Consider the following 19,922-nt stretch of genomic DNA (forward strand, 5'->3'; position numbering starts at 1 on the left):
TAATTCTCATGTTCAATTTCATAGAAACATAGAAAATAGGTGCAGGAGTAGGCCATTCGGCCCTTCGAGCCTGCACCGCCATTTAATATGATCATGGCTGATAATCCAACTCAGTATCCTGTACCTGCCTTCTCTCCATAACCCCTGATCCCTTTAGCCACAAGGGCCACATCTAACTCCCTCTTAAATATAGCCAATTAACTGGCCTCAACTACCTTCTGTGGCAGAGAATTCCAGAGATTCACCACTCTCTGTGTGAAAAATGTTTTCCTCATCTCGGTCCTAAAAGATTTCCCCCTTATCCTTAAACTGTGACCTCTTGTTCTGGATTTCAAGGTTAATGTCATAGTATTTGACTTAATGCATTGATGTATAATTTTCAAATTAAATTAAGCATTAAATGGTAGAAACCTTCTGATTTTCTTCACTAAACTTAATTAAGGTCAGATAGTTGAGCAACAAGCCTACTGATAATTCTAGTTATATACGAACAGATTTAACATTTTTCTGCTAAGTTTATTCTTTTCCTTTATAGTTACTATAAACAACAGGCATATTTGAATTTGTTTTCTTACCCAGCCATGACGAGCACAGATTTGACTGCTCTCATGCCAAAGTCATAATGATCCTGCTGGGAGAGCTGCTCACTACATAGTTTGTACATCTGAGTCATCTTTCTGGCCAAAACCTTGCTAGATTCAAAACCTTCCGAGTACAAAATGACCTGAAGTGAGCAAAAAAAAATAATTTAAGCAGGGATTGTATCAATGAGTTGTACGTTAATTTTTGCTATACTTATCAAATCAAGGATTAGGCAGCAAAATATCTAGGCATAAATCCAAATTTACTAATAATGTTAAACTAGTGTGACTAGTACAAAAAGAACCAATCAGGGCAAATGAAGCCTGCAATTTTTACTTGCTCCCTTGAATTAAGGCCAAAGGTCACCATCCAAAGCCAGCTGACATATTACATATATGTGCATGTCAAACATTGCTGGCAGAGAAAGAGCGCAGACAGCATGTCTAAGCTGCTCATCTTAGGGCAAAAGATTGGTGATTGCACAAGACACTGGAAATGGAAAAAGGAGAGTATTCCACATTCCTTGATAAGTGAACGGAGAAGGAAATGATCAGTTAATTAAAGATTTAAAATTAAAGATGAGAATTTTACCAGGAACAAACATAGGATTGTATTATGAGCACAATATACAAAATAGATAAATGTCTAGGTTTGTCTGAATTTATTCAGCAACGTCATAACATCTGTTGACCCTTAAAAGGGTTATGACCAGCTAATACATAGAACATGAAAAAGAATACACAAAAGTGCAGGAGTAACTCAGCGGGTCAGGCAGCATCTTTCACAGAGATAGATAGGCAACGTTCCAGTACCCTTCATTAGACCCAACCCGACCCGATTCATTGCCTATCCATGCTGCCTGACCCGCTAAGTTACTACAGCACTTTATGGGTTTTAATTTGTATCGGCAGTTCCATGTCTACATCGTACACGGATCGGTTTATTTCAGAACAAAATAATCAGATTTTGTGCAGTCTGTCAATAAGTTCAGAGAGACAAATGTATGGCTCAAGAATTGAATGGGACAAATGTGTTTTATTCATAGGAGACTGGCGCCAGTACTGAAAAAGGTGGAGCTGTTCTCTGAGGGCAGGCGTCCCATGAATCGGGTTGGAAGAAGTGTTCATGTGAATAGAATGCCCAGGGGATTAAAATAAAGATTTAATCTTTATTATGAAAGAGATAGTCTAATGAAGGGAAATTAGGTAAATTAAAGAGAAAAGACAAGGCAATAGGGCAGTGTGATGGAAACAGGTAATAATAACCTAAGTGTGCCAGGAAGGGTATATACACATTGAGAGTCAGAGTAAGGAATACGGAAAAAAGACACAATTGAACACTTTTATTTGAATGTACACAGTAATTGCAACGAAAGAGACAGATTAATAGTGCAAATCGAAATCATGGAAACATTGCATGGAAACATTGGCGGAAGAGGCTACAGAATCTAACCTGGAGTGGTAACATGGAGCAAAGTATAATCAGTGGTGCATATAATGAGTTTAGTACAGTAATCATGGATGAATTTAATCTACATGCATTCAGAGCAAATCAAATTAGCAGTAACAGAATGGAAGATGAATTTATAGAATCTACTCAAGATGCTGTTCAGTATGCTGAGGAACAAACTAATGAACAGACTATTTTTGATCCAGCATTGTGCAATGCGAAATGATTGATTAATAATCGGGTAGTTCATGTAAATTATGGAAAAGTGACTATAATATGGTGTAATTTTGCTTATATTTTCTTACAAACAAGAAAACCATTCGATTCTTTGAGTGTCTTGGCTCTTATTCTCATCAGTCCCATTCTGCTAATATTTCTCTCATATATTCATCAACTCCTCTCAGATTCTCCTGCCACCTACTTAGACTAGGGGCAATTAAGCTACTAACTGGGGATTCGGGACGTGGGAGGAAACCAGAGTATCTATAAGAAGCCCATGAGGTCACATAGAAAATATGTTATTTTCACACAGAAACATCCAAAGGCAGAATAGAACCTCAAATGCTGGAGCTGTGTACAATGGCACTGCCTGCTGCTCTTCTGTGCAACCCTTTACTATCAACATTATCAGAACTGAACGAGGAGGAGGACACAAATGCAAGCTCAGACACAGGGCAGATCAGTCTTCAGAGTTTAATCTGTCCAAGTCGGTACACAGGTAAGCAAAAACAGAGGCAACAGTACAATCTAGGAGCAGGCAAAAAACAGTGGTCGAAAAACAGGCAATGGTCGAGATTTTCGGTAACACAAGTTTATCACATGCATTCTTCTTCGGCATGTAAAGAGCTCAACTGAGCCAGTGGTAAGTTCTTCATGTACGGCAAGCATACAAAGATTGGTCTCTTGAGGTTCCCACCAAATTTACTGGGGACTCCAGAAGTGCAAGAGTATTTTCAGATCCATATTGCAAATGCAGGTTGCTAGCATCCAGTACACACCCTATCCCAATTTTCTTATCATAGTCTCATTTATTAGCACTTACCTGCATTTTGATTAATGGTTTTGTTGCCTACAGTCGATTAACCTGTCTTTAAAGACTTGCTTGATGTCTGAAGTAAATGCCAATCAGTAGAATTTTTTCCTTTGGCCTTATATCTGGCATCCACATGAAAAAATAATCTAACCGCTCTCAAATTTGGGCATGACAAGCTATGAAAACAGTGCAATTTAATTCCTCTCTCTCAAGTACACATTGTGCCCTTGCTTCCTGGCCAAAGATTTTGAAATGTTTTTTTAATTATTTGGCATGCAATTGAACAAAGATTTTTCAAAGATAAACAAAAATGATTTATAAGTTATTTTGATTAGTGGTATTGATTCCACATTTAACAATATAAACCAACAAAAATAACCTGAAAGACATGAGCAAAAGCAACTCAACAATTTGATTACCTCAGCAATAAGAGCATAGTTTGGAACCATCATTGCAATAGGTCTAAAAAGAGCCTTTAGATTGTCTGGTAGTTCTGTCCTTCCAGCATAGCCAGGATTCATCGTGATGAATGCAGCGCAAGACATGACCAGCTTGATTTCCCTGCCTTCAAACATGAAACGGGAGAGCTATCGAAAAGAAACAAAAAATGTTATTTTTCTGCGGGTCTAGCTGATTTATGGCATTGATTTAGCTGTTTGCTAAAATGCTGGGAGAAATCACCCACTCTGCTCCAAACAGTACGATGAAATCTTTCAAATAATTTTAGACCAGGTAGCATATCAATGAATGCAGTGTAAATCTCCCTATGTATTACCAAAATCTCAACTCAACTTCACATGGCCATTTGCTGTTACATTAATCGAGCATATTTGCAGAACAGAATCAAGAATTTTAACAGGACAGTTTAAACCATTGTGGCAGTGCTAATTTTAGTTGTGTAGCAAAATTAAGTTATCTTTCTACTTTAATCTTTATTATTTTTCTATTTCAAATGTTCATGTGCTTTGTCAAATACTGCACATGATCATTTACAGTAATTTCTTCAAAATTCTAATCACTATTTTCTTTGGAGAAAAATCTGTCGTTCACCATTTTGTTTTTAATACTAATGCCAACTTCTTAAAAATTCACAACTGATAATAATATGTTATTATTTACTATTACAATTACTAGATTATTCTAATTTCCATTTAATATATTTAGCTCCATGAATACAGTTTTCACATTATTGATCATCATGTTGGCCTTTCTATAATCCCAATAAACCTTAGTGCATCTTTCTGTAACCATCTGTGTTGTGGTTCTCTACACTGAAACTACTTTAACCATGTACATCAACTTCCAGATTGTGGATGCGATCTTGTGCAAACATAACCCCTCAGTGAAACAAAATAAAATGGTAGAGTGTTTTGGACCTTTTTATCTGAAAGATTAATTGTGAATGTGTATAAATAGTATATCCATTTCAGCAATTGATTGTGCTTTAACCCATTGCCTCTGTTGAATTGGGCATGAGACCAGATTATCATTTTTATCTAATATGATCCAATGCTTCTTCTCCTATCTAAAATTTATAACAATAAAGAAGGAGGCCCATGCAGTTCATTGGAACCATGGTGGGCCCCATTAGTCCTATTCTCTGCCTCATTTCTCTGTACTCCTGCAACTTATTCTCTCTCAAATATGGCCATCAGTTGCACTGTGATTATTTGCTCCATTAAAATGCACTAAAGGATAACTAAGTGGAAATTGACTGGAAGAACATTTGGGTCATGTAGAAGGAGGTCGGAACACCCGATGGAAACCTAAGTTGTCACACAGAGAATGGGGAAACTTTACACCAACAGGATCATGATCCGAGTCCCTGCAATGCCCTTGTGTCATACACAATCTTACAAGCTCTTTAAAGGAAAAAATCAATTAATATAAACCCATCTAATATCATTTGCTTTGGGAACATCATGGGAATGCATTCCCATGCAAATCAACCATAATATTTTGTATGAATTGAATTGAATTGAATAAATTTATTAGCCAAGAATATATACATGCAAGGAATTTGCCTTGGTGCTGATACATTGGTTTGAGCTAGAAAACTCTCAGATAATGATATAATTACTGTAGTACTATTTTTCAAAGTTTCCATGGCTGCTCAGCCAAAACAACAATTCATTAATAGGGAGAACCTCAAAATAAATCCACTCATGCTCCTTTAGGCCAAAATGTCATTTGCTAATTAAGTTTCACTGGTACCAATACAATGATGCTACCTTTGCTGCCTTTGCTGTTCGGATCGTAATGAGTTGCTGTGCAATGACAGAAAGTACTTCAATATCAATCCGGTTGAACTCATCAAAGCAACACCAGGCTCCTGACTGAGCTAAGCCGCTGAAGAATCGTCCCATCATCTAAAGAAAAACATAAAACTTAATAAAATGAACACTTTAAAAAGTGAGCTGGGTATTCAATTAAAAAATGGCAAATAAAAAATAAATATTTTTCCAAGATAAATCTATTGCCCCAGATTGGGTAGTACTCAAGCACAATGAAACTTAAATTTCAGACAATAAGTGTCATTTGTCTTGACAGCAACCTACCGATTTTGACACATACTACTTCATAGAGACATCCCAAAGTTGTCAGCGATTCAGTGCACATCTCTGATCTGTGCTACCTAAAGCAATTTTTCCAAAATAGAACACTAATAACTAATGTGAATTTAAATATTTACTGCTCATCCTACTACAAAATATCTAGAAAATGTTACAGACAATTGTGTTCAAGTGCACCGAGTGTATTAATTGCATCAAGGGTGTACTCAACCATCATTACTCTCAGCGCACTATGAAAAATAATTACGTGAACTGTCATTTCTTCAGGAACAATGTAAAATATTAGTGACATTGAAATACATCTGTATTTTTATAAGGTTTACTTAAATCTCCTATTTCAATTCTATCTGCCTGTTCAATTCTTTATTTAGTATTCTGTACGAGTTTTTAAAAAATAGTAAAAAAACATGTATGAGCTTCTTGGTTTGCTATGATAATTCTTTAATGTGCTTGGTTGCACAGCCAGTTTGATCACATCACAAAACTGTAGGTTTGGCAGCATCTGTGCAAAGAGAAACCATGATACTGTTTTAGGTTCAGTATTCTTCTCAAGAAGGCTCTTGAATCTGAACCATTCACTTTGTTTCGCTTCCCCAAGATGCTGCCTGACCTATTGAGCATTTTCAGTATTTTGTATTTATTTCAAATTTCCAGCAAATGACATTTTTTTCTTTGCATTAGTTCACATCTACTGGGTGGCAAATGGCATTCTAATGCCCCTGTCCCACCCAAGGTTTCTGTGCGGCTTTTGTCAGTCTCCCTAATGGTCGAAAGTGGTTTCCGTTTCTTCTATGTTCCGGCGATTATTTCAAAAAATTAAAAACCGGCCGCGACTAAAAATAGGGTGCCGTTTTAAAAATCGGTAATTTTTTAGTCGAAGCCGGTTGCGATGCTAGTTGAAGGTGGTTGCTGGAGGTTGCAGGTAGTGGAAGGTAAGACCTTTTTTTCACCCAGTTTTATTCCACCAGGGAGGTCTTACCTTCCACTATCTGCAACCTCTGGCAACCACCTTCAACTAGCATCGCAACCAACTTTTTGACTAAAAAATTACCGATTTTTAAAACGGCAACCTATTTTTAGTCGCGGCCGGTTTTTAATTTTTTGAAATAATCGCCAGAACATAGAAGAAGCGGAAACCACTTTCGACCATTAGGGAGACTGAAAAAAACTCCGGGAACCGCACGAAAACCTTGGGTGGGGCGCAAAGTCTCCAGAGGTTTCCGTTCAGGTTTCCTAAGTGAGACAGGGGCATAACAGTGTGTTGTCTCACCAAACAGATGTCTGGAACTTTGTGACAAGCCTTTATCAAGGTCCCAATAAGTACCTGTGCTTTGCTGCTGATCACAAATTCTCAGCTGAGATAATTTCCATTAGAACACATTATTCTCAATATAAGGTAAACAAATCCTTTAAAAATACAGAATATCAACCTTCATATTCAATTAATTATTAGTCTTTATTGAATATTTACCCACCTTATAATCAAGCCCTTCGGAGCAATTAAAGACCACACATTGGATGGCCAGAGCCTTAGCAAGGTCTTTGGTAGTTTCCGTTTTACCAGTACCAGCTGGGCCAGCTGGAGCTCCTCCTAGATCTAACTGCAGAGCTCCCATGAGGCAGAGATAGCAACGATCCTAAAATACAAACAACATATTCAGTCACTTCTATGATTCTACTGCAAATTGTATTAAAAAAATGAGAATAAGACCATTATTATTTAATAAACAGGTTGGACAATCATTCAATTAGATGAGTTGTCAGCAGCAGAGGTAAACTAATCTTTCACACAGTTTTCTCATTTTCCCTGCTGACAGTAATCCTCTTGTTGAAAGATACTATTAACATCCGGCTAGTTTTCTCCGTCAATACCAAGAGAGTGGAAAAATAAATTATCTATCAAATCACTCCAGGCAGTGTAATTAAAATGTTTTGACTGACAGCAAAATAACAGAATAAAGCAAAATTGATAAATTTTCCAAAATTTTAGGTCTGTAGAAAATAATTAACAAATGTTCCACATAATTTTTTATCCAGTAACAGGAACAATGTTTCCCTAAACATTCAACAATATATCCTTTTTAACAACACAGATAAGGTGGTCAAAAACAAGATGGTATATTTATCATCGATACTGTTTGAATTTTCATTACAGCAGAAAAGTCCAGCCATTAATCATCCTATTATTTAAATGCTAGGTAACTATCTTCTTATCCAAATATACTTACAGTAAGCGGTGTAATGACTAGTCGAGCAGATGATCCAAGATACTCATAGCCATATGTGTAGTTAGATAAGGCCATCATTGCTACACAGTTGTCTGCATCAAGATCCCAATAATAGCGCAACTGCCTCTGCCACTCAAAGTTATTTACAGTGTCCACCTACCCACAAGAAATAATGAACATTACTTATAGAAAACAATTTCCCAGTCAAACAATTTTGTTTCATATTACTATATTAAAGATTCTACAGGTTACTGCTGTTTCTCTTTTGATTGTAAATTTTGAACTGGCATAAATGCAAATGCAGTATATGATAGTGATTATAATAGGTTACCGAACCATAAAAACATGCCTGCCGAATACTTGCCCATGATGTAACACCAACAGTGCAGAGCTCAGCAGATGTATAAATGTTTTAAGAATCAATGGACCTAATTGCTTCCCCTCACCCATTTGCTTACAATATTTTTGAAAGTATCTTTCTTAAATCTTTTCTTCTAAATCTGCTTTAAAGCCTCCATGCATTTGTGAAATCATCCAGCCTGTCACTCTATTTACATTATTCCAAATTGGAAAGTGTTTGGTATATTATATTACTGTAATTTCATTGTCATTACAATTTCTGTTTGATTTGGCACATTTATCCAATTAATTAAACTGGATTAAGTGCATTCTCATTTTATTAAAATGGTATACATTTAATCTGACAATCCCATTTTGCACTCTTTTTTAAATATGATCAATGTAGTGTGACAAACAATATCAATTTAAGTACAATGGAAAGAGAATCCATAAATTTAGTAATGTAATAAAAATAAACTGCAGATGCTGGTTTATCCAATGATAGACTCAAAATACTGGAGTAACTCAGCAGGCCAGGCAGCAACTGTAGGAAAGTTAGTTGAAATGGTTAGCAACTGGGAGATCCAGTAGGCCTTGACACTTGTGCTTTGTCAGTTAATAATTTAATGACACTGCTTGGAGTAACTTTGATGAGGAAGGCTGTCAGAAGATGTAGCAGGATATAGATCAGCTGCTAAAATGGGCGGAGAAATGGAGTTTAATCCGTGTACGTGTTAGGTGTTGCATTTTAGGAGGTTGAATGTTATGGGCCTGTCCCACTTACTCGATTTTTTCGGCGACTTGCCGGCACCCGTCATAATCGCAGCAGGTCACCGAAAATGTTCAACATGTTGGAAATCCAGCGGTGACCAGAACAAGGTACGACTCTTTGGGCGACTACTCACGACCAAACAGGCTTCACCAGGGTGTCGCCTGTAAGGTCATGAGTAGTCTCCTCAGTCGCCCAAAAAGTCATTGCGTCTTTCTGGTTGCCACTGAATTTTCAACGTTGACATTTTTGGCAACCTGCAATGACCTATGACGGGTGCCGGCAGTCGCCGAAAAAGTCACGTAAGTGGGACAGGCCCATAAGGATACAGTTAATGGCAAGACCCTAAACAGCATTAATATGTAATGCTTTCTTGGCATCCAATTTCATAGCTCACTGATGGTGGCAGCACAAGCAGGTAGGGTGGTAAATCATGCATATGCTTGTCTTCATTGGTAAAGGCATTGAATATGAGTCAGGAAGTAATGATGTAGGACTATAGGACTCTGGTTAGGCCATATTTGAAGTATTGCATGCAGTTTTGGTCGCCCCATTACAGGAAAAATGTGAAGGCTTTGGAGTGGGTGCAGAGGAGGTTTACCAGAATGCTGCCTGTATTAGAGGGTTTCTGTTGCAGGGAGAGGGAGGATAAACTTGGACTGGAACGTTGGAGGTTGAGGAGAGATTTGACAGAAGTATATACAATTATGAGAGGCATGGATAGGGTAGACAGTCAGAACTTTTTTCCCAGGGTTGAAATGTCCAGTTCTAGATGGCATAACTATAATGAGGGGGAATGTTTAATGGAGATTTGCAGAGCAAGATTTTTTACAGAAAGTTGTGGAGGCATGGAAAGCATTGCCAGAGGTGGAGGCAGATATGATAGTGGTGTTTAAGAATCATTTTGATAGGCACATGGAAGTGCAGGGAATAGAGGGATATGGATCATGTACAGACAAATGAGATCAGTTTAACGACATCATTTCCAGCACAAATATTGTGGGTTCAAGGGCCCATTCCTTTTGTTGCACTGTTTTATGTTCTATCATGGGAAGGACAAATAACCCATTGTTCCTACTCCACCATTAAATAAGATTGTGGCTGGTGGGGGAGATACAATTCTTTATTTCTCTTAGTTATGTAAACCATTATTTTGCCATAGATCAAATATGCTCAGGTCCATAATTTGGGCTGTTTTCACCTATCTCCCTGAGCTAACCTGCTCAGTATTTCCTGCTCCTCTGCATGTTGCAGCTTTTACATTCATGCTATCTGTCTGACTGCCTTAATAAATCCATATGTCATATTACTTTATCAACATGTTTTCCTAATGTAACCTCAACCTTATCCAACTAGACTCAAAATGTAAACTGTTCATCTTTACATAGATGGTTTAGTTTAGTTTAGTTTAGTTTATGGTCACTTTTACTGAGGTACAGTGAAAAGCTTGTTGTTGCGTGCTAACCAGTGGTAACAGATGGTGCATGGCCTACCGACCTTTGTTTTCTATTTTTATTTCAGACTGTCACCATCTGCAGTTATTTGATTTTCACTAATGTTAGATCCAACCTGCTCATGTATTTCTGTAAAATGACTCTATCATCCCACTGTTCAATGCAAGTATGTCCATCCTTCATATCCTGTTATAGCATGAGGTCACTACTTTGGTGCTCCATCTCTCTTACAATAAAGACTAACATTTGGCTATCCATCACCTTTTGCATTTAATATACCAAAGGTCTATAGAGGAACCTAGCAATTTTGAGTCTCTCTACATTTGAACAATATTATGCTTTTCATTCTTTGTACTGAAGAAAACAAGCTTGGATGTCCCAAAATTATTGTCAAATTGCCCAATTTTTGCTCCCTCGCATCCGTTTAGCTCAAACACAAGGCATCATGCTTGACAAGATAGATTGACAGACAAAATTGCAAACAAGGATTTTGGCTACTGCCAGAGCCAATGAAAAGTCAAGAAGATTGTTCAGCTGCCCTACTGTCAACGGACAATAAGTCCTCTTACAGTTTAAAGTACCTTTTCTTTAACTAGTTCAGTAACAATGTCTCTTGCGTGAACATCAATGGTTATGAGAGCAGTCACAATGCTCCGGTGAAGAAATAACAGCTTGCCTCGAACCAACGCAGCCAGAGAATTTAGTTTCTATGAAGAGAAATAACACAATTATTAGTTTGCCATTATGAGCAAAATCACATTGCTACAAAATAGCTGATACCCTTAATTCTATCACATCCTTAACAACTATTCAGAAGAAATAAACATAAACAAAACTATAAACAAAAGGATTCTTTGAATTTATTCAAGTTTGCAAAAATACTTTTTACTTAAGAATATAAAAGCAATTCTAATTTCCATTATTAATTTCCATTAATTTCCATTATGTGTCAAAAAGACACAACAGAGGATGTACTTCCTGCAGCAGCTGAGGAAGCAATCTACCACAGGCAATGATGGTCCAATTCAGGAGGAGGAGGAACCATCTTGGTGAACGGCTGCTAGCCAGCAGCCGTCCGTTTTAAATTCGTTTTTTTTATAGTTTTTAGTGAGTCCTGTTTTTTTGTTTGTAGGGGATATGGTCTTTTAATGTGGGGGGGTAGGTCTAACTTTATTTCTAGGTCCCTACCTGGTCGGTGTGGCAGCCTTTTCTCCGGGCTGCCCGTCGACCCGTCCTCGTGGCCTACCTGCGGGCCTGGAGCGCCGTTTCCTGGCGGGGACCGCCCAGCACCTCGGCCTCGGCGGCGGCACAGCGTTGGAGCGCTGGAGCGGAGCGGAGTGGAGCGGGCGATGCCTTGCCTGGGTCGCCGCACTGGAGCTCTGGCGAGCTGGACCGCCGAGAGCAACATCTCCGGGCTGCAGGTCTGCGGAGCGGAGAGGCGGCGGTGCGGAGAGGCGGCGCCGACTTTTTCATCGGTAGCCTGGAAGCTCCAAACCGGCGCGGCCTTGTCGGCTTCGGCAGCCGCGGGCTCCAACCAAGAAGCGGCCGTTCCAGGTGGCCCATCCGCCGAAAGGACTCTCCCGACGCCGGGGCAAGACCACCCGGTGAGAACGACCAGGGACATCGGGCCTCCGTAGAGGCAATTGCGGTGGCCTCAATAGGCCTGACTTTGGGGTGAACATGGGGTGGGGACTGGACATTGTGCCTTCCTCCACAGTGCTATCCTGTAGGTCTGTGTCCAAGATGGCTGCCGTGAAGGGAGAGTGGACGCTGGCGCGCTTTGGCTGCCGCTGCTCTCTCTTCACACTGTGTTTTTGATTTTCTGTTTTTGGATTGAATTCTGTTTTTAATTTGTGTCTCTGTGATGTCTTTTTTACCTGTTCTATTCCGATTATATGTTTTTATTCGGATTACTATGTAAGGTGTCCTTGAGATGTCTGAAAGGCGCCCATTAAATAAAATTTATTATTATTATTATTAATTCTATAGGGCTATCATAGAGTCTGTCCTCACCTTCTCCATCATGGTCTGGTTTGGCTCAGCCACCAAGCACGACACCCGGAGACTGCAGCGGATCGTCCGATCAGCTGAGAAGGTTATTGGCTGCAACCTTCCCTCCATTGACAAACTGTACACTGCAAGGGCCAGGAAGTGAGAGGGTGAGATCATCTCTGACCCCTCTCACCCTGGCCACAACCTCTTTGAATCACTTCCCTCTGGAAGGCGACTCCTGACTGTCAAAGCTGCCACAGCCAGACTTTAAAACAGCTTTTTTCCACTAGTTGTAGCTCTTTTCAATAACCAAAAATCGGTAGACTCCTTTTTACCTGGTATTTAATTTAATTCACATGTTTAATCAACAATGTTTTATTATTAATGTTTAATGTTTTATGTATCATTCTTAACTGTCACTGTATGTCATGTTGTCACTTGCGGGCAGAGCACCAAGGCCAATTCCTTGTATGTGAATACTTGGCCAATAAATGTATTCTTCTTATTCTTATTATTCTTATTAACATTTCAAGGCCTCGGAAATTGAAATAATTTTAACTAAAGAAGTGAGGAATGTAACCAAAGATAAACACAAAATGCTGGAGTAACTCAGCGGTTCAGGCAGCATCTCTAGAGAAAATGGACATGTAAAGTTACTGGTCGGGACCCTTCTTTCAAGACCGAACAAGGGTCCCGACCCGAAGCGCCACTTGTCCATTTTCTTCAGAATGGCTGAGTTACTCCAGCATTTTGTGTCTTTCTTTGGTATAATCCAGCATCTACAGTTCCTTTTTATTACATTGAGAAGTGTAATTCTTTTGTAAATGCATTTTGACCCAACACTTTTCAAGTAATTATGCTCATATTGACTAACATAAAAATTGTAAACTACATTAAGGTTACCTCAAAGTTGGTCTTTTCAAACTCAATCATCGTTGTAATATGATCATGGTCATCGCCCTCTAGACAGTGATGCAAATCACGACACCACATTAGTTGTGAGATGGTCAATATAACCTGTTATGATGGAAACAAAGTTAAAAGATATGAAAAGTACTGATTGTCTCTGCATTACACACATTTATAGCAAGAAGAGCTCTGAAGGCAAGCAAAGTGTTAGAATCACAACATGCTAAAATCTTCAATTTTTGTCCTTTTCCTGCTCAAAAACATCTAAATCGATTTAGTGCTGTCCGGTTGTAATGTAGGCATTGATTCTCAAATTTGAGTTTGACTGCAATTTGGAGAATATTTCTCAAACAACAGGAAAACATGCAAATGTGTGCAACTAACCTGTATTCTGTTGTAATGAGGAAAATTGGAAGGATCAGCATAACGAAAAATCAACCACAAGGTTTCGAGAGAGAAACCTTCATCTTCTCTTTACTAGCTTTCACTCCTCCATCCATCAGTCGGAAGAAGGATCCCGACCCGAAACTTCAGCTGCCCATAACCCTTCATAAATGCTGCCTAACCTGTTAAGTTCCTACAGCACTTTTTTGTATCGTTTAAACAAAGCCAAACTTGAGCAATGTGATACATTTATTGCTCAATATTGCTCTGAAAAGCTCTGTTCCTTTTCAAGAAAGCTTTCAAAGTCCTGACATTCTAAGCTGGCATACATTATTAAGTTCTAAAGACAAATAAAAGTGTAGCCTTGAGAAGCTAGAGACAAGTCAATTAAACTTCTGAACTTTACTAATTTTTGCAAGTTATGTCCATGGAAAGAAAAAGCAGTGAATAATATATATTATCTTCTAAAACGCACAAAAACAAAAATATTCACTGTCATTTGGCAGCCTATCAAGTAGCTGTTATAGCTTTACACTGTGGACACCTGGACCTAAATGTTGAAAAAGCTGCATGCACTGTGACATGTGGAAAAAATGATCACTGTGAAAATAACAAGAGCTATATTATACTAGAGAAACATTTAACATGAGCTACCACCTTTCTACAAAGTAAGTTAAAGGAAATAAATTATTTTATACCTGAGAAGGGTGTCCAGACACCACCCACTCCACTCTGGGTTGAGTTTGATAATCAGCGATTGCAGCTTTGCACATACGACGAAGTGATGTGAACATAGCTTCTTCTACTTTTCCAAGCCAATCTTCTACATTGCCTCTGGCCTTAAGTCCTTTCCCCAAACTAACCTACAGGGCAGAACAAAATGTTATTTTGGGTAATCACTAGTCATTTTAGCACGCTTTGATAGGGAGAACACTGATGTGCCTTCCCGAGCCCCCATTCGCCGTGATGGCATTTCAGTCACAGTCACAGAGGCCAACGTCAGAAGATCCTTCAGAGGGGTGAACCCTCGGAAAGCGCCTGGACCTGATGGTATACCCGGTCGTGATCTCACAACCTGTGCAGACCAACTGGCTGGAGTTTTTATGGACATTTTCAACCTCACTTCTGATGTCTGAGGTTCCCACCTGCTTTAAAAGGGCATCAATAATACCGGTGCACAAGAAGAGCAAGGTGACGGGCCTCAACGACAATCAACCAGTGGCACTAACGTCTGTGGTGATGAGGTGCTTTAAGAGGTTGATTATGGCGCATATCAACTCCTACCTCGACAAGAACCTCGCTTACCGCCACAACAGGTCAACAGTGGATGCAATCTCACTGGTTCTCCACTCTGCTCTGGACAACAAAAACTCGTATGTCAGACTGTTGTTCATAGATCACAGCTCGGCATTTAATACCATCATCTCCTCCATGCTGGTTACCAAGCTCACGGATCTGGGTCTCTGCGCATCCCTCTGCAATTGGATCCTCGACTTCCTCATCCACAGACCTCAGTCTGTCCATATTGGTGGAAACGTGTCATCCTCGATAACAATCAGCATGGGAGCACCTCAAGGCTGTGTGCTCAGCCCTCTGCTGTACTCACTCTATACTCACGATTGTGTAGCTGGACATAATGCGAACTCCATCATCAAGTTCGCCAACGACACCACTGTTGTGGGACGAATCACTGATGGTGATGAGTCAGAGTATGCAAGTGAGATCGACCGATTGACCAAATGTTGCCAGCACAACAACCTGGCTCTCAACACCAGCAAAAACAAGCAACTGATTGTGGACTTTGGAAGAGGTAGGATAGGGACCCACAATCCCGTTTATATCAATGGGATGATGGTGGAAAGGGTCAAAAGCTTCAAATTCCTGGGCGCGCATATTTCCGAAGATCTTTCCTGGTCCAAGCACACTGTTGCAATTATAAAGAAGGCACATCAGCGCCTTTACTTCCTGAGAAGATTACAGAGAGTCGGTATGTCGAGGAGGACTCTCTCGAACTTCTACAGGTGCACAGTAGAGAGCATACTGACAAGCTGCATCGGGGCTTGGTTCGGCAAATTGAACGTCCAGGAGAGGAAATAAATGCAGAAAGTTTTGGCCACTGCCCAGTTCATCATCGGCTCTGACCTCCCCACCATCAAAAGGATCTATCGCAGTCAATGCCTCAAAAAGGCTGTCAACATCATCAAAGACCCACACCATCCTGACCACACACTCATCTCTCCATTGCCATCGGGAAGAAGGTACAGGAACTTGAAATCTGGAACATCCTGGTTCAGGAACAGCTACTTCCCCACAGCCATCAGGTTATTAAACACAACATCAAACAAGCTCTGAACAATAACAGCCTATTATTACTATTGCACTTTATCTGTTTATTTATTGTGTATATATATATATATGGTCTATGGTATATAGACACACTGAACTTTTATCTCCTGTTCTGTATTAAGTTTACATATTCTGTTGTGCTGCAGCAAGCAAGAATTTCATTGTCCTATCTGGGATACATGACAATAAAGCTCTCTTGACACACCAGTTAGGACCCTTTTCAAAGAAATTCAAAATGAATAATACCTGATATATTATGCATTCTAAATCATTTCAACCAATCATGCTTTTCAGTGGCTTTATCAGTTTTGAATTTGATTTTCTTAGATACTGTTTATTTATTTACTTCTATTTTAAACCTCCCACGATACGTAGTATTACCCTGCAGAAGAGGGTAGCTCTGAAATGGGTCTCTGTAATATGTTGAACCATCAGACATGCCTAACTTCCTGCATCTCCATTCCTTCCTGATAGCATAAATGAGAATGAAGATTACACATATAATGAATCAAATATCAACCTCATTCTTTATCATATGTTGGCAACAGAAGACTTGTTACAAATAAGAATTTAAGGCAAATTTACAACCTTGTTAAAAGCCAATTAATAAAATATCTCTCAGTGCCAACTATCTATCATATATCATATATCATATCCATCTATCATATATCATATCATATATCTATTAAAACTCTGTGTGTGTGTGGGTGTACAGCATTTTACATTTGAAACGTATCTCCTCGAAAACCAGACGCAAAAACGCGGAGATTTTTACAATTTCGGTAGGGATTTAACTTACGATCGCATAAATGCACTCCTCTCTAAATTCGGTCAATTATTTCCCCAGATTTTTAATTAAATTGTTCACAAAACTCACTTTTTAAAATATAATCGCCACTTGCCGAGATCAGTAGAAGAAAGATCCTATAGCGGAACGTAGCTGTAGAATATTTGTTCTGCGGAACTTTCTCGATCTTTCTGCCCCTTTAATCCACAGCAGCGGGGGGGGGGGGGGGGGGGGGGGGGCAGGAGCCAGGTGTGCCTTGATTGGTGGACATGTAGCCATTGTGTGTGTGTGTGTGTGTGTGTGTGTGTGTGTGTGTGTGTGTGTGTGTGTGTGTGTGTGTGTGTGTGTGTGTGTGTGTGTGTGTGTGTGCGTGTGTGTGTGTCATTTTGCCTTTGAAACGTGTCTCCTCGAAAACCAGATGTCGAAACGGGGAGATTTTTACATATTTGAGTAGAGACTTTCCTTGTGATTTTAGAAATCCACTCCTCTGTACATTTGGTACATTCTTTAGCTGACTCTTTTATTAAAATTGGCTACCAATCTGACCTTTTTTTAAAAATATGACCGCTGCCCAGCTGCTGACGTTACAATAACAGTGAAATGTTTACATCTTCTGGTAGAAATTTTCCTTATGATTTCAAAAATCCAATCCTCTATAAATTTGATCAATTATTTCCTGAGATATTTACTAAAATTTATAACCAAACTGATTGATTTTTTTAATATTAAGGTTGCTCAGCTGCTGACCTCACAATGCCTTTGCACCTGGCCCAACTGCCTCCTGGCCCCGCCCGGCCCCGCCCACCCGCCTGCCTCCTGGCCCCGCCTCCCCAGTTGTTGATTCCATTGTTTTTCATTGAATTGAATTTTATTATTTCTCACATAACACCACTAATTCTTAACATTACGTTTAATTTCAAAGACAGTTTAAAAAAAAATAATTTGCTGTCTTCATTGACAGCTTAGATCGGACCCGCTGTGTATATGTGGGGGAGGAGGGGGTGGTTAGTGTGTGTGTGACGCGGCAGGCTCCTCCCCTGAATTCCATAGAGCTACCGACAGCTATAGTGCATGAGACGCGCACGCTTTATTTCCAGAACATTCTGAATGCGTGACACACGGTTGCATTTCGCTCTCTGTCTCTCCCCCTCTCTCCCCTCTCTCAGTCTCTCCCCCCCCCCTCTCTCTACCTCCCCCTCCCCTCTCTCTCCCCCTCCCGCTCTCTCTTCCCCTTCCTCTCCCCCACCCCCTTGGCCTCCCCCACCCTCCCTCTCCTAAACCCCCTTCCCCCTCTACCCTATCCCCTTCTCTCCACCCCATCCCCTCCCCACCCTCCCCCTCTCCCCCTCCCTCCCCCCACTCCCCCCTTCCATTCCCCCCCTCTCAGCCCCCCTCTCTCCCTCTCCCCCTCTCTCTACCCTCCCTCTCCTCCTCCCCTCCACCCCCCCTCCCTCTGTCTCTTGCCCTTCTGTCTCTGTCTCTCTCTGTCTCTCCCCATTCTTTCTCTGCCCTCACTCTCTACCCCCCCCCCCCCCCCCCTCCCTCTCTAGATGCACCTGCGAGTTGGGGGCTATGCGTCAGTGGATAGGGCAGTTATGGGGTAAAAGGAGCAAATTAATAATATTAATATAATATCAAGGGGGGTTGTTAGTGTGTGTGTGGTTAGTGTGTGTGACGCCACATCCTGCCCCCTCCCCGCAAACGCGCGTTGAGGGAACAGACCCAATGGGTCAGCACTTGGTCTAGTTATTAATAAAAGCGTCCTTACTTTTTCTCCTTCTGGAGAGATCATGGCCAAGACATCATTGGTGTACAACTTCTCAGGTTCTCCCTCAGCTGTTTTTTCCTCACCCTGGGTAGCTAGTGCAAACTCTAATCTTGAAATCGCATCGAAACACTTGCGCAGATGTGGCTGGACTGCTTGTGGGTTGCGAGTTTGTGCTAGAATCTCCAGTAGCTCGTCATTGGACAGAAAGTAAAACCTATGATCCAGATTCGAACAAGAATGACCAGATATTAATACCCCTTGAGCTCAATACCAAAAGCACATTTTGTAAAATAATTTTAAAACGATCGTTAAAAAGGGACAAAGGCAGTTGAGGGACAGTGAGAGGACCAGCAGACTGATGATAGATAATTACATAATTTACATATGAAAGAGAGGCATTTTTTGTTTTAGAAATTATAGATCTATTGGCTTGACTTCAATCATTAAAAAAACCCCAAATGATTTGTTGATTTGAAAAAAATCAAGTAAGGGTTGAATGTAAAAGTAACTTCTTTGTCTCGGAATTGTAATGAATATAGCCACCCAAAGCACAATACTGAACTGCAAAATTACAGTTATAAGCACACAGAGAGGAAAAATGGAATCTGAACAAAAATAAGATTAAAGGGATAAGTTTTGAAGAGGTTTTTATTAGGAAGAGGAAAAGACAAAAGCAGCAATAGGTTATATTGTGAAACAGCTGCCAACATGAGTTCCAGCTGGTGTGAAGTTTTCAGGTAAAGCAGGGCAGATGCTGGTACAGCAATGTGTTTATATTAGCGAATACAGTGGTGGAAGGGAAACTAAATACCTTCTATTAAACTCATGTCCAGGTGATCATGTCTTCCTCAGCAGTCCTGTGAAGTCAATTACTTATTTCCTATTTCCACTTTAGGTCTGTGGGTTATAAGGTGACTGCTGAATCCAAGCTAACATACAGAGACAATGCCATGAATGGGCCAGGTGGTGCATGCCAGGAGAGATAGGCAATTATCTGAACTGACGTAATTTCCTTCTGCTGCTCTACCTGGACTCCATTCGGAGATAATTGTCTTCCTGGATGCTTCTCGACCAAAGGTTCAATGGTTTGTGATCAACATTTTTTAAGGAGGCTTTGAGGATGTTCTTAAAGCGTTTGCCCTGCCATCCTTCATATTATTTGTCATCACAAAACTCAGACTACAGTGCATTTTTTGCAAGTTATGTGAATAATGTGCACCGTCCATCTGGTTGAATGCGATCAGAGTCTTAATATTAAGAATATTGGCTTGGGAGAGGATGCTGACATTGTAGATTTGGATGACATTGG

At 40.1% G+C, this 19,922-nt stretch overlaps 1 protein-coding gene across 1 annotated transcript in view; it reads right to left on the bottom strand.

Annotated features, from left to right (window-relative positions):
* The window catches only part of dnah6 (dynein axonemal heavy chain 6), a 288,021-nt gene that overhangs the window by 178,316 nt on the left and 89,783 nt on the right, over positions 1–19,922 (bottom strand). Inside the window, exons 25-33 of the mRNA XM_033018232.1 lie at positions 18,614–18,827; positions 14,411–14,575; positions 13,323–13,436; positions 11,009–11,134; positions 7,866–8,021; positions 7,113–7,274; positions 5,296–5,433; positions 3,484–3,651; positions 576–724 (exon numbers count right to left, since the gene is read on the bottom strand). Coding sequence (XP_032874123.1) covers positions 576–724; positions 3,484–3,651; positions 5,296–5,433; positions 7,113–7,274; positions 7,866–8,021; positions 11,009–11,134; positions 13,323–13,436; positions 14,411–14,575; positions 18,614–18,827 — 1,392 coding nt within the window. The remainder of the gene's footprint in view (positions 1–575; positions 725–3,483; positions 3,652–5,295; positions 5,434–7,112; positions 7,275–7,865; positions 8,022–11,008; positions 11,135–13,322; positions 13,437–14,410; positions 14,576–18,613; positions 18,828–19,922) is intronic.

Source organism: Amblyraja radiata, chromosome 3 (assembly GCF_010909765.2).
Source record: "Amblyraja radiata isolate CabotCenter1 chromosome 3, sAmbRad1.1.pri, whole genome shotgun sequence".
Classification (NCBI taxonomy): Eukaryota; Metazoa; Chordata; class Chondrichthyes; order Rajiformes; family Rajidae; genus Amblyraja; species Amblyraja radiata.